This window comes from Xiphophorus couchianus, chromosome 2 (assembly GCF_001444195.1).
Source record: "Xiphophorus couchianus chromosome 2, X_couchianus-1.0, whole genome shotgun sequence".
NCBI lineage: Eukaryota > Metazoa > Chordata > Actinopteri > Cyprinodontiformes > Poeciliidae > Xiphophorus > Xiphophorus couchianus.
The window spans coordinates 24657430-24672897 of NC_040229.1; the positions used below are offsets into that span (position 1 = coordinate 24657430).

Consider the following 15468-nt stretch of genomic DNA (forward strand, 5'->3'; position numbering starts at 1 on the left):
GCCGTGACAGTTCACCGCTGGCTATCTAACACAAGCAAATGCTCACTGGGAATAGATAACAACGTCTCTTAGCAAAACAAGTAAACAGCCCGCATGGTGCCCATTGTTATTCAGGGGAACGCTTACAAATGTACATGATTTAGTTGCTGGCATGAAGCGTGTTGAGAAATCTCACAACAAATTCGTGAACTTTACCAAATAAAATGCAATCGCCTACCGAGAGGTACAAAAAAAAAAAAAAACAGACTATGGAAGGGGTTGGGGGTGGAGGGAGGGAGGCAGAGCTGGGTAATAAATATTTCATTTCATTCTCCGGGATGTTATCCTGGGAAAACACCAGCCTCAAACATAATCCTGTTTTTAATTAATAATATTTTTTTATTAATTGTTTCCACTGGCAAACTATTGGCTGCTTTGGGTTGCTTTGTGCTTCTTCTGCGATTTCATTCTTGACTTTAAAGAGAACAGAGCAAACATCCCTGCTTCTGTTTGTTGTTCCTAAATGAGATCAGTCTCCTGGTGCTGAGCGGCGAGCCGCGCCTGGCACCTGGGACGGATCTTACCTGAGGGACGCCCAGCCAGTCGTCGGCCTGTTGCATGGCTTCTCTGGCATTCTGCACGGGCTGATTGGGGTCCCACCCCGCCCAGTCGGGACACAGACCTAGCAGGAACGCAAAAAGAGGCCAATTAGGAAGAGGCGTGCAACCGGTCTAACGAAGGGCAGCCGCTATAAAAAGGCCACTTAGGCTGTCAGTGCTATCTCTGCAGCGCTTGTATAGCACTGCGAGACTGGCTGACCTTACCCACGCTGCCCTGCTGCAAGCGATTCTGTATGTGTGACAGCGGATGTCTGTATCGGGAATTCACAAGAGGCAGCTTCGACAGACACAGCGGTGCGCTCGCTGCGGCCGAGCCTCGCATGCTCCGGGCTGCTAATGCCTAAATTGGATTAGTGCTGGCAATGGAGTGGTCTCTCACTCAGAGGGCCAATGAAAGCGCACCACAGAATGCTATGATCTGATCAATATTGACACAGAACCACTGGACACATGGGTTTCTTTAAAAAAACAAAACAAAAAAAAACTGAGTAGTGCATCATATTCAATAAATTAGAATATGAGTCTCGTTTATCAGACTTAAAGTACTTTCTGTTGTTAAAAATAGTTTTTTTATTGGTTTGAAGCAATATGAAAATGATGAAAGTTATCATAATTAGCAGAAGTAAAGGCATTCAAACATTCACCTTTGTGTAATTAATCGAACTTAGTGATAAGGTTCCTGAAATAAATTAGTTTTTCAATATTATTCTAACTTATTAGTGGGTCTATACTCTGTAGCAGTAAACATAACATAAAGAAGAACTACTGTATATATGGTCATAAAACAAAAGAGGAATTATCTATATCCTATTGTTCAGCTTTGTCATAGTCTGGTTAGTGAACATGCTTTTATAAATTTGAGTTAAATCAGAACTTTAGTGTTTCTGACAGAATTTCAGACCACAATTTCCAAAGTTCTAAATCTCACAATGAAATCACGTCAAGTATTTCTGTAGCGGTCACTTTGCAAAGGAAGAAAGTATGGATGAATTGCTACAACATTTATACAATAGTATAGGGAATAAGTGCAAATGTTTAATCCATGATCAATTTGCCAGTGGGTGACACATATCCCACAGTGTTCCAGACTTTTGCAGACTGTACAGAATCCCTGCACCCACCGCAGCTTCCTTCGCATCTTGTCTTAACACCAGCAGATGAGACAAAAACGACCTTGTATGGTCATTGCAGCAGCACTGTGTTTAAAAGATGCGTCTCCTCAGATCAATGGCTCCTATAAACACAGTCAAACACGGTGTTCCACGTTTCTTACTCCCCCACTTTGCTCTCGCCGAGGCAAACCCGAGGGAGGACTCGCTCTTTAGCATTCATTGTTGGAGGCGAAAGCCTCGGCTGGCCGTTGATCAACTCAGCGTCCTTGTGGTCATTGGATCTGAGGCTTAAGCAACTCCCTATGCCAGATTACGCTGCGTTTTGTTGCAGCCAAACATCCCCCCTCATGCCTCCCTCAACTCCCCTCGATGGAAGAGGAGGAATGGTGCCTAAATTTGGGAGTGTTGTGCAGCACCGAGGCTATAAACACTAAAGCCAGACTTGGGCCTGTGGGCTTTGTAACACTGGAAGTCAAATGGTTTAGTTATTATGGAACAGCTGACAGGGTAACTCTCCCAGCACAATCAGAAACCCCCTTTTTAATGCAACGAAACCCAAAATAGACACTCTATGACGACGATATTTGAACGGTGATCAGTGATTACCTGTTTATAAAGTGACCTGAGATCGCAAAGTGGGGTTTGAACTCCTTAACTGTCACTCAGAAAACACTTGAGGACACCGGTGTCAATAAGGGGTTAAAGCAGACAAAGGGCAACTGCGACGCACATTTTCTGACTCAGCATTTCCAGCTGTCACTTTGAGCTCCTTACCCGGGGCGCAGTTGTCCACCAGAGCTCCGAGGGCTTTCCCATCTCGCCAGTCGCGGTTGAAGTTGTTGATGGGCAGCTGCGGCACCTTGTTCTGAATCCAGCCCAGCAGACGCTGCTTGGGGGTCAGCTTCTTGGTCTCCTCGTCGTCCTCGTCGTCCCACATGGGCATCGAGATGGAGTAGTGGAGGATGAGCGTCCATATGAGGCCCAGGATGAGCTTTAGATTCCCGTCCACAATGGCTTTACTGTCTGCGGTGAGACAACAGAGACAATGGGGTTCATGAAGGGTTGAGCCGATGCACACATTTGGACAATCAAATGTATTTTGAAGTATTTAATGCAAAAGATTTTCTGAAAATCTCTCTCCCTTGCAGTTCTTAAGAGACGGCCGCTCTATTTTAAGAAAGAAAAAAAAAAGATGACTAGCTACAGAGGTGTAAAGAATGCAGCACTCCTCACAAGCCCCCCGTACCCACCAACCCCCCTGCTCCTCGAGGCATTTTCTCCAAGACAGCTGTCTGGCTGAAGACCCTGTGACAGTTTGTCATGCAGTCACAATAGTCCACTCTGAACGCAGTGACAGCTGAGGATGTGTGGAGAAATGGATCCTCCTCTCTGCATAAATGCCACTTGGATTTCAATTACCTCCCTAAAGTTGCTGCGCCAGAGAGAGATAAATCAAATAGGTGTAGATTAGAGTCCCCTCGCAGTGTCCACGCAGCTCATTTCCAAAAGTTCTCAGAGGGGAAAAAAGTTTGTCAAAGAGGCTCGCTGAGTCGCACTCGGATGCTGAAATTCAGCAATTAAAGCCAAACATTTACAACCTCTGGAGTTGGAAACTTTAAGGGTTTTTTTCCCCTTCTTCTACTTTTTCGATGATTAACAAAGTTGCTTAACTGAGGGCGGTTTTTAATGTTGCCTGCTTCGCTTTTCAGACGGTTATGTTTGATGTGTCGCTGCTCGACTGGCAGAGACAGGTGGGAGCAACGTCTGTCCGGCTTTACGGGTGACCGTGTGGCCAAAGAGGCATCCATCAAACGGTATCTAGTTACACGCCGTGACACATGTGCAACTGGCGATTCTTTTTGCCGTCCCCGATGCAGCGAGGCTCAAGACTGTATTTTCGGGGGGGGCTCCCTTCTCTCGCTAGAGTGTGCCAGGGAGTATAATGCCGGCGCTTTGATGATCACACCTTTTTTCCGTCAAAGCAATCTTGACCTAGGGCCAGTGAGGCTGTACAGCGGGGATGTCTGCGCCAAGCAGAATATTAAGCATGAGACTCATTAGCCGTGAGGAGCAGTGTTTAAGGTGTAATCTGTGATTGTGACCTTTGCTCTCCTGTGATCAGCAGCTGGGGCTGGAGATTGAATCTGGCTATTTGCAGTGTGGGTATACACACACACACCGGAAGGGTGTGCGGGGGGTCTCTCCTTCACAATCCGACGGCCAAAACCTCAACCCTGCCAGGAATTTCACTGAAATGTGGGAGCAACACTGAAACATATAAATACTGTCAAACTTTAAAAGGTGCTTCCTAGACAATTGGTGCTTTTCAAATCAAAACTCCCATTTTGAGCATTTATGATTCTTTTAAATTAGAAACAAAAGGACCTGCAGGTTGTCTGATAAAGTTTGGTCCTAAACAGAAAATGTGGGAACTCCATTTATCCTAATTTAGTCATCCAAGCATCAAGCCTGATCTATATCCGATTATAATTAGACTAAAACAGAGCAGATCAAAGTACACGCTGTGGGTCAGTGCATTTAAAGACCAATAACAGAAGGAGTTCTTAGTCGTAATGCATTTATTTAAATGATTTTATCCATTGACAAATCTGGTTTTGTTTTTATCAAAATTTTAACTTATTGGTTCCGATCAGAACCAATAAGAAATGAAAAGCCGGCTTGATGAAATTTTTAAGCCGTTTGACTCGTATGTTCAACTCATTCTGCATATATGTGCCATATATGTGACGAATAGCACATATATGGCAAACTAATACAACCTGTGTGACAGTCCCAACGGACTTAATGTGCCCGATATGCACAAGTGCCGTCGATGGCCTTAGATCGCCCAAAACGGGACCTCCCCCGCCCCGACCTGCCAGACACAGCTGTGTTTGTGAATGTGTGAGTGAGACTAATGCTCATCTGGTTAAAAACTGTATCATTCTCATTAGCACAACCTTGATACTTTTCCAGCCCATAGCTCAGCACACTGCAGCAGCAGGAGTCAGATCAAGCTGGCAGAGCAGCCGCTGGATAAGGGACCCGATCCAACTCTGCGACCTCGGTGACACATCCTGCAGTAACTTTCCAATAAAATCCTGACCCTCAACTCAACACTGTCAACGCAGAGGCCTCTGAAAGCCACGTCTCTGTTGCCTGGCACCTGGACTAATAAAACACCGAGGCGATTATACCTTTTTTTTATGAGTTATATTTCATTTTGGATTCCACAGCTAATTATAGGTCAGCATGCTTATCTAAACGTGACCAGCACGATGTTCAATCTGTCTAATGCAGCACATCACTCTGTAAATGCCATTGCAATAGTGAAACATGGTAATGGTAGGATCATCCTTTGGGATTACTTTTATTTAGCAACTACAGTGAGGATACTTAAAGCTGATTGGAAGATGGGTGGAGCCCGAATAAAGAAACCTGTTGGAGTCTGCAAAGGACTTCAAACTGATGAAGGTTTACCTTCCAGTGGTACGATGATGCTTAAAAAACTAGAGATGCAGTGGCATGGTGTAGAGCTATGGTTCTCAAACTGTTTGAGTACTCAGAAGAAATTATGCCATTAATTATTGGTAGAGTAAATACAAGCATAGTAACCACAATAGTGAACGATAGTGAGCCAATAATTGGTATCAAATCAGGCATAAACTGGTTCCAGAGGAAGTTCTTACCTGATAATTTCCCTGCATCTTTTTTGGTTTTTTTTAGCACCAAACCAAAGTGTTTACCGAAGAAGGTTACGCAGAATAGTGCGACTGATTAACCGGACACAATTCAAGAGGAAAAATTACAAAAAAACTATTTTTCAAAACAAGTTTTTAATTGCAAGGCGTCCAGGTTGGATTTATAGATCAGGATTGATGAGAAACCTCAGAACTTTCTGACTTCTAGGTGCCTTTCTGGTAGTTGTTTTTTTTAATTTTATTTATTTTGTATTTTTTACTTTAAGCATGTAAATATTGGACCCATAATTAAACTGTACCCTTCAATAACACCTAAAAAAAAGTCAAATTCATGTTGCATAAAACAGTGGTAATCTCAGCTGCATCCATGTCCTTTGAGAAGGACTGATTGAAATGGAAAAACACTTTGTTAGAATGCCCCAATTTTGCACTCAATCTAGCTCAGCTGTTTTTGAGGAAATTAGCAACTAGATGTATAAATAAATATCAGAGACACGATGACCTCCAAAGACTTGCAGTATTACCTGCAGAGAAAGGTCATTCCATAAATGCACGCCTGATTACACTAAATATCAAATCAATAATCTATATATGTTCAAATGATGTATAAAAAAATAAATTAAAAAAACCCCAGCATAGCAGCTCACCTATTGAGACCAGTTTGATGTGCTCCCTGTCCAGGAACTCCAGCGCCACGGACACGTTCTCCAGCTTCATCTGGCGGAAGTTGGGCCTGGTGTGGTGCTTCCTGTACATCTTCTTCTGACTCAGTACCTCCAGGAGCGAGATGAGCTTCAGGCCGTCGCTGAAATCCCTCTGCAGGTCGGTGATGGTCTTGTTGACGCACTTCAGGTGCTCGTTGCACCACCTGGTGAAGGTGTTCTGCTGGATCTTCTTCCACGGCGCGTCCTCGGCCAGGTCCTTCTCCGTGGCGGGCATCTCGTCGTCCTCCTCGTCCCCGAAGTCCGTGGCCTGGTAGTACTGCGGAGGCAGCTGGTCCTCGCCGTAGTTGTTGCTCATCATGACGGCCCTGTCCGCGTCCGCTTTCTTTTCTGACTTTCTTTCTTTCTTTTTTTTATAGCTCGGCGGTGACACCCGTGTGCGGAACTGCGATGGAAACTTTTAGCGGGTCGATGGCAAAAAGAGCGAGAGGGAAAAAGTTCAGTTGAGACTGAGCAAGGATTGTTCAGACACAGATGCAAAGAATCCCTCTCGTGGCGGTGATTTGGGGGGTTAAATGATCCGATAAATCAGGAGGCTTTTCTTCTTTTGGCACCTTCTGGAGAAGTTGTCCTGTGAGGATTGTACTTGGAGAAAAAAAAAAAAAAGTAGTGGATTTAGAGGCAGGTGAGCTGGAGCAGAGATTGTTTAACTTGCATGCAAAGAGGAGGACGGAGATGGGGTTTATAAAGGGGCCCCGGGCTGCGTCACTCTGCGTCTGTGATCATGGTCTATTTGTTAATCCATGAGGAAAACGGGAGTCTGGCTCGGGGAGTGGGGCGGGGGCTGTGATTGGTCAGACCCCTAGCAGCGCAACAGTTGTGGCATGCGCCTTATTTTTAGGAGCTCCAATTCGGGCGACTGAGAGGGAGGAGTGGACCGGGACTCACTGACCGATTGTTGTGGATGTGTGTCATTCTGCGAGGGGGGAAGGGGACAAGTGGATGAACAACTTGACTAAGAAAAGAAGGAGTAGTGAGTCCCTGGGGGCCACGGGGTTTTCATGTTACAATTCAAGATTTTTTGTTTCTCTCTCTCAAATGAAAATCCTCCAGTGAGCCCGACAAAGAAGAAAAGACTGTGGGTTTTAAAGAATGAGGTCATTATATGAGGTGACTGAATCGTGTGTCTGACCAAAAATGTGTTGGTCTGACAGCTATCTGCCACCACAGTGAGATATGCATTTCAGGCAAAGGTCAGCGTGCTCGCAGAGGCTTATGAGATTATATGTTGTACCATATGGGCTATGTTTAAAAAAAATAACTCCTTATTTGGACGGGCAGATTCGAGTTCTTGCACTTTGCAGTTGCAGAAGAACCATGCAAAAGGATTCATGGCCCTTTCACATTTTGTCTCAGTGTGTGTCAGCCACACGCTCAGCAAATCTGGCATTTGTAGAAAAAAGTGCTCTGATCGGAGAAAACTGACGTTCCTGGCCTGTACTGCAGAATGCCGTTTGTGCCAGAATGTCCTGAACATGTCATGCCTTCAGTGCAACATGGTGAGGGCAGCATTATTTAGTATTTCTCTTCAACAAACAAACGAAACCAAATTGGGGCTGTGGAAGACTGGAGGCTTCACCTTCCAGCAGGATAAATGTCCCAAACATACAAACAGAACCATTCCAGGTTTCTTCTGCTGTTGCGCTTTTGTTTCACTTATTTCACATCATCAAACTAATTCTGAGGAAATGCAGAAAGTCGTTTTCAAATCGTGATTTTATTTTCTAAGTGAAAAAGGTGTCCAAACCAGCCTGGCTCTATGTAAAACTTGCACCATGCCTCTACGATCATAAGTGAACTGTGATTAACAACAAAAGCAGAGTTCAGATTCACTGGCCACATGACAAGGAGCAGGTTCAATGATCACATCCTCTGGGGGTGTGCTGTGGTGGCGCAGGGGTTAAGCACAACCCATATATGGAGGCCTTAGTCCTCGATGCGGCCGTCGCAGGTTCGATTCCCAGCCTGGTAACCTTTGTCGCATGTCTTCCCCCTTCTCTCATTACCCATTTTCCTGTCAATTCACTATCAAATAGATAGAATAGACTATCAAATTCACTAGAGTCAATAAAACTTAAATAAAAAAAGAAAATATCCTCCCCTCATGTAAAGAAATCCAAGAACAGATAAGAAACAAAATCACTGACATCCATTAAACTGGAACAGGTTATAATCCCACATCCAAGGCTTTGGTGAACCACAATAGGAGCCATTATCTAAAAATGGTGGATGGGCTGGACTTATTTAGCACTTTATCAACCCCAAAAGCCCTTTACGCTACATTGAGTCATTACCCATTCACACACACATTCACACACCGGTGGCAGTGAGCTACTACTGCTATTGGGTCAGGGAAGTGAGGCTGCCATGCACCAGTGCCACTGGGTTCTCTGATCGCCATCAGTAGGCAAGATGGGTGAAGTGTCCTGCCCAAGGACACGACTGGCACAGACGGAGTTGGGATTTGAACCAGCAGCCCACTGGTGACATACTTACACACTCTTACCACGGTCGCCAACCTGACGACTTTATTCCAAAATTTCTCTGTGAAGTCTCAAAATAAGACAGGAAGAACTCTAAAGCATGGCAGACTTCCATTCATGATCCTAAGCTTTAGTTAAAATGGGTTGTAAAGAAGGACGATGCTCTGAAACGTGAAGTCTTCCCCTGAATGGCTCAAAAGACAAAAGTGAAAATTTTGGATTGGCCTAGTTAAAGTGTACACTTAATCTCTCTAATCAAGAGTCAAGCAGTTTGTTCGTGCTTGATATCCATATAACATGGCTGAAATAAAACTCTTTTGCAAAGAAGAGTGAGCTAAAATTCCTTCACAGCAACATAAAAACCAATTTCTGGTTATAGCAAATGCTTCGTGGCAGCTAATATCACTATGGATTGGCACAACCAGTTACTATGGATACATCTTACATATAACCAGGTTGGCTTGGGTAGAGCTGTTCTCAAAATGAAGGAAAACCATTCGTTGAAAGCATTTTGCATTTACTCAGGTTTTTGTCTGATGCTAAGCTACAGTAGATATGTCCAGTTTAAAGATTACGAAAATCAAATTTTCAGCCCAAAAAGCAGTTGCTGCAACGTGAAAGTTTGTTTTGTTGAATTTCCAGCAAGTGAAAGTGTCATCTCCAGATCTGCTCACTGACAGCACTGTGAGGAGGCAGTGCATAAGTTTATAGAAAAAATTTTTTAAAAATATCTTGAGGAGTCAGTAAATGTTGTGTTTGCAGCAGGTCCTGGGATTGTCATGGTGTTGTGACTCAGCACTGGTTGACACCAGCTGCTAGCTCCAGCTTGGATAAATAAGTGGGAGTTAAGAATAACTGTGACACATGCAGAAAGCGTTCTCGGGAGGGCGGTTGCAGCGGGGGGGGGGGGACCCCAGGTGGGTCTCCTGAAAGGTCATCTGATACCACAAAACATTTGAGGCGTTTCTTCAAACCCTACTTTCTTGTTTTACTTCCAGCCTACGTCGGCGTAAGGCAGTTATCTGATCTAAACATGGAGCATGTAGTCACTTAAAGTGAGTCAGCGCCTCTCTGAGGGCTCAGCGGATGTTCAGGTGTCATCCTGTTCAAACCAAGTTTGCTTCCAGACGGGAGTGCTCACCTCCTCACTTTCAGTCATGACGCAGCCAGAGCGGTTACAGGAAGGCCTGAAGCAGGCGCCGGAATATTCTGCAGTGATAAGAACCACTTAACAAATAGAGATATGCTACGAGCTGGAAGAATTACACAGCCAAATGAAAATCTTAAAAAAAAAAAAAATCACAAGACTTGGGAACATTTACGAGGAGAAACTTTGTTGCTATAAACTAACACCGCACGTCATCCTAAAAATACCACTTCAGACAGATTGGTGGCTGCATTATGCTGTGGGAAATGTTAAAAAAATGTTTGGATTATGTCCTCAGACTTTGGGAAAGTTGGCGTTATTTCCATTTATTTCAGTTCTTCTTCTTGCTGCTATATTTTACGAGTCATCGTTGACACACACCCTTTAAAGCTGTTCTAAATTATTTTTATTTAAAAATAAAAATACAGAAGTTTGGCAGAATGTATTTTCATTCATCATAGTTTTACAAATACAAAATTGCAAGACTTTCCCCATCGACTCCACCCTTGTTCATAAAATGCCTCTCAATGTGGTTCCAGCTCTTCTGCTGGAGGTAAGTGATCAGAATGGTCTGAAGCTCAGTTCATTTATTACCTTTAAAAAAAAAATAGTCAAAAAGTGATGAAAATAGAGCAATTAAATAAATAAATCGCTGAGCCTCATCTGTTGATCTGGCCTTTTGACTTTTTTTCTTTAAAGCTCGCCTGTGGCTTTTTCACTATCTGCCTCGCACCTTTTTTTTAATTAGCTTTTCCCCTGTTTGCCTGTCAGTTGACTGTATTAATTATTTAAAAAGGGATTTGGGGTGAATTTGCTGTGCAGATAGGCCCAGGGCCATAGGCTGTTTGATCAGCCCATTAAGACACTTTTTAATCCTTTAGCTGCAACTCTTGACAGAATGAGACAGGAACCTGATTCAGAATCCTAAGGGAGGTTTGGCAGACTTGGGGGGGAAACTAATTTACTTTAAACCTAGGCTAGCTTTTTACACATTAAGCTGCACATCCAGGGTACTTTCGGAACATTAGATTCCCCTAATCTCAGCAAACCCATGAGCTGTGTGCAGTGCAGCAGCGGCTTGGGGTTCGGAGGCCTCGTCGTCAGCCACGTTAACAGGCCACTTCCCCGCCGCCTGCCTGCGTCCAAACTGCGGCTGTGGGATCGTGTCACGTCTGCAGAGTTATTAATATCGATACAACCCGTGTGCAACACGATGCCTCCAGAGGGGCGACTCCTGCTCCTGCTGAATGTTTTTCATGAATGAGACTCCCGGACACCTTACACCTTGTGAGCCTGACGGTCGGTGAGGTCAGCCGCCCGGGAAAGAAAGTGCCTCTCAGACATCATGTGGGTTGGATATATTTATTTTCTCGACTCATTCGCAGTGCAAAATAGACATCCGGGTAACAAAATAGCCGCGACTATATATTGAAGAAGAAGCAACGCAATAAATATGCAAAAGCGGTGAGCTTCGAAACACTGTGCAACATTGACGCTTCGCAAACAATAGTAAGAACTCTGAAAGAAAATAAAAATCAAGACAATGTCCTAAATTGCCCGGCAGAGGCGTTTGTACTAGTTGATCTTTTACACGTTTTTGTTTTATTTCAAAAGACAGACTTTGAAGGAGTTTCATGAGGATCGGGTAAGACTGACGTAACGTTTCTCATAATTGTGACATGGAATAAAAAGGATTTTTTAGGCTTGTCTTCAGCCCATTTTACTCTGTTACCCCCAAAATAAAACCCAGGGGAACCGATTGGCTTCAAGAGTCTCCTATTACGTGAATAACCTCCACCTGTGTGACTTAATCTCATTATGAATCCAGCTGTTCTGTGAAGGCCTCAGAGGTTCGTTCATGAACAAACAACATCATGAAGACCAAGGGACGCAGTGGAGAACAGGAGTTGGGTTACAAAACAATATGAGCGCAGAACGGAACTTTTTCACCAACAAGCAAAACACCGTGTGGCAGAAAACCAACACTTGCAGGTCACCCTGAATGTACCAGCCCCACTTTGAGACATGGTAGAGGCAGTATCATGCTGTGGGGAGTATTTTTCTCCCGCCTCTTGCAGTTTTACGGAGGGAAATCAGCGAGAGACTGTGGCCAACAACGACCCAACACATACAGCTGGACGTACAAGGAAATTATTTAAACCGTTTTTCTTTTTTGGAATGGTCCAGTTAAAGTATAAATGTGAGTCTGTGCAAAGACTTGAACATGAATGTTCTCCCTTCAATCTGACTGAAGCTTGGATGAGTTGCAAACGTTTTCTTTCCACTTCATGCAGTCCCTTGCGTCGGCCCGTCACATAAAATGCCAAAGAGATAAAATGCAGTTTGCAGTTTGTAAAGTGACAAAACGTGGAGGCATTCAGAGCGAATGATTGCTTTTGCAAGGCGCTGAACATAATGCAATATTTAATAGGACTTCAGTTTGTGTGACAGGTGGGTCAAGTAGTGGCAGCTGCAGTCCTGTGGCACGCGTCTACTTCATAAAATCTCATTGAAGGCAGATAAAGCTCATTAAAACTCAGTTTGACAATAAAAGTGTCTGGAATTCAGAAGACTGACCAAAAAAAAGGAAGGTTTCATGTTGGGTAAATGCATGCGACGGCTGCCAGAGGGTTTTAAGAAAGACGTCTGGAAAGTGGTCCTCTGACTAACGATACCATAAATAAACATTTACATAGCTTAGAGTTTGGCTATCAAATATACAATGCTCTTTAAAATAGAATTAACTTTCTACAAAGCTAGTACAAATGGATTTAAGAAAGAACTCTCTCCCATAGTACTGCATGTTGCCTCTATTTACAGGAAATAGGAAAAAAACAAATTCACATAACCGACATAAATATAGTTTTGTGCTTCTATGCGTTTCTAGCATGCTTTGAGTTCGAAGCGATTGTCACAAAAGAAAGAACATTTCACAAATGTAAACTATGTCCTTTGATTACATACAGAAGTCAACAGTCGATGATACTTAGATAGGTTTTATGAACTCCTATGTACAAGATTCAGACACAAATCACGTCCTATTCTAAACTTCTAATAGATCCTCAAAACAAAACATTTGGTACTTTATCCGATCTTCACACTGAAACTGGCAGTAATCCTTTTCTAACTGTGTACCTTTAAAAAGCTGAGGAGGTTTCCCAAACATTTAGCCAACAAAGCCTGACAGAGTAAATATATATATATTTTTTTTTTTTACATGAGACTGAAATGCATCTCAATAAATTAGAATATCATCATATTATGGTCGCAAAGTTCGTAATTATAGCTTACAGCTGCTGCAAACCCAAATTCAGTTTCTGAGAATATTAGCAGATTACATAAAACCAATGAAAATACTGTTTCCATTCAGAAATGTTGAAAAATAACAGGGAAGATTACAGAGTTGTTCAGCAGACACTGACAGAAGCTCACAGGGTGCTCTATGCAAGGACACTGATGGAAAGTTGAGCGGAATGAAAAAATGTGGTGCTAAAAGTTCCCTGAATTTGGCGGAGTGATGAGGAACTGAATCCAAGACGCTTGAATGTAAAGTTTCCAGATATTCTGATAGTTTTGGGAAGCGTGTCGTCTGCTGGTGTCAAAAAGTCCAAAATTGGAACCGATGTCTACAAGAAAACATTGGAGCGGCTCATTCTTCCCTCTGTTGACAAGCTTTATGGAGATGCAGATTTCCTCCCCTCGCTGCCAAATCAGTAGCTGATTTAATGACCGTGACTGGCCTGACCAAGCTGGCCTGACCAAAAGCCCAGAGTGAATCCATGAAGTGGCAATTCATGCACAAGAAGCCTTGCATGGGACACGGTGTAGTATTTAGTGGGTCGACTTTTCTGCACTAAGACCGATTTATGAGTCTAAAGCGATATTCAAGTTTTCAAATAAACAGAATTTTGGGTTTTCGTCAGCTGTAAGCCATAATTATGAAAATCAACAGACAAAGAGACATCAAACAAATTCCTCTGTGTGTAATTAATCTCTAAAACTCCAGAATTTCCCTGTTTTTCAACAAAATTACTGAAATAAATTAACTATTTGATCCCATTCTTCATCAATTAGACCATTTACTGTGTGGGAGTTTCTTCAGAAAGCCGATGAAATGTTTGGTAAGGAAAGATAAAGACTTCAGAAAATTTTACTGCAGGAGTTTGATGCAGAAAGTTTGAAGTGCGAGAATTCAAGCCAGAGCGCTTTGTTACACGATTGTGAGTTAAAGGCGAAAGAGGAGTTGACTCCATCCATAAGAGGATCATTACTGGAGTTTTACCATAAGAAGAAGGGATTTATAAATACAGGAGTGTAAACTGACTGGATGTCACGTTTTGAGCTCGCTTTGTTCAAACTTACAGACAGAGGGTTATTTTCATTGTTATCAGAAACACCTACCTAACACAAGAAGAAACATAAAATTTAGTTATTCAATTTTACAAAGTAATTACATCCTAACTAGGGAATAATAAGAACAAACATGTCACATATTAAAAGAGAAGAAGATCATATTCACAGAGGACTGTCACAACACAAGCGTACGTCTATTGAACAGATTACTTCTCGTTCGGGCTGCAGCGCTTAGACCGAGCCCATCGTTCCCAGTCCGTGTTTTCGTGTACCATCTCGCTGGAGAACAAACTTCCCACGTTTTCACGTGTTACAATGAAATGATTTCTGTTCGGTCGGCTTAGGTGGCGAGAACGCAGGCTGGTCCGAAGCGGACGTCCGTCCCATCCAATCAGCACCGGACGAGAGCTCTCAACAAGCCGGCCATTGCCAGTAGCAGGGCTGTGGCTGCGGAGAGAGTCACAATGGAGTTCCAACCTACCTCACTCCCCTGAGGGGACAGACAGACAGAAAGTGTTAGGACATTTGGAGAAGTTTTGCCTTTACCCACGTTCTGGTAAAAAGTTCGGGCAAGCCGGTGATCCATCTAAATGTACATTTAAATGTTTGGCTTTAACTGACGTGCCTGAGCTGTTTGTTTTTCTCCTGGTGTGGCGATTAAAAAAAAACCAAACTCTAACATTATCCTGGATGGATGTTTTTTTGGCTTAAATCCAGCTTGTAAGCATAGCCCATAAATTTTCAATTAAGTTGAGGTTTGGGCCAAACCTGCTTTATCTGATCTAAACCCAGTTTTTTTTATTTGCTTTTGCAATCATTGTCCTGTCGGAACAAGCAGTTGTGTGCAAGTTTTAGCCAGCTACTAGTTGGGCTAAGAGTTAGAGAGAGTCCTCCTTCTTCATTTTTGCATCCGCATTATGTACGTAGCATGCTAGTACGACCTGTATCAGAACCCACACCATGATGCTGCCACCACCAAATCCGACAGTGGATGCAGTGACTTTGATCCTTCCTCTTGCCAGTATGGACAGCTGATTCAAACTTTACGTCTACTAACCATAAAACCCTTCTGCACACGGCAGCTGCAAATTATGGTCAAACTTAAATATATTGATTTTTGATCATGTTTTGTTTACTTGGTCTGCGGGTCGCAGTTTGGGTCCGATGGAAAATTGATCACTTTTGAACCACTACTCAAAGGCAGGTCCATACAAGATGACAAAAATGAACCACTTCATTTACACAGGTCCAACTCTCCAAGGGACCAAACGGTTCAGAAGGTGTTTATATCCAAGCATGTTAATTCTGGAGAAAATTCTGATTTGTTCACCAAAATCATGTTTTTGATTGA

General features: G+C 43.1%; 2 protein-coding genes across 6 annotated transcripts in view; both read right to left on the minus strand.

Annotated features, from left to right (window-relative positions):
- Positions 1–6846, minus strand: part of LOC114160393 (filamin-C-like) — a 31916-nt gene extending 25070 nt beyond the window's left edge. For both annotated transcript variants that reach the window (XM_028042985.1, XM_028042976.1), the window contains exons 1-3: positions 6060–6846; positions 2486–2734; positions 564–661 (exon numbers count right to left, since the gene is read on the minus strand). In XM_028042985.1, the coding sequence (XP_027898786.1) occupies positions 564–661; positions 2486–2734; positions 6060–6435 (723 nt within the window). In that variant the 5' untranslated portion in view covers positions 6436–6846. The remainder of the gene's footprint in view (positions 1–563; positions 662–2485; positions 2735–6059) is intronic.
- A 4264-nt stretch (positions 6847–11110) lies between these two features.
- Positions 11111–15468, minus strand: part of LOC114154373 (coiled-coil domain-containing protein 136-like) — a 39808-nt gene continuing 35450 nt past the window's right edge. For 3 of the 4 annotated variants that reach the window (XM_028033440.1, XM_028033431.1, XM_028033423.1), the window contains one exon: positions 11111–14607. In XM_028033440.1, coding sequence (XP_027889241.1) covers positions 14595–14607 — 13 coding nt within the window. In that variant the 3' untranslated portion in view covers positions 11111–14594. The remainder of the gene's footprint in view (positions 14608–15468) is intronic. The other variant, XR_003597559.1, reaches the window with a different exon arrangement.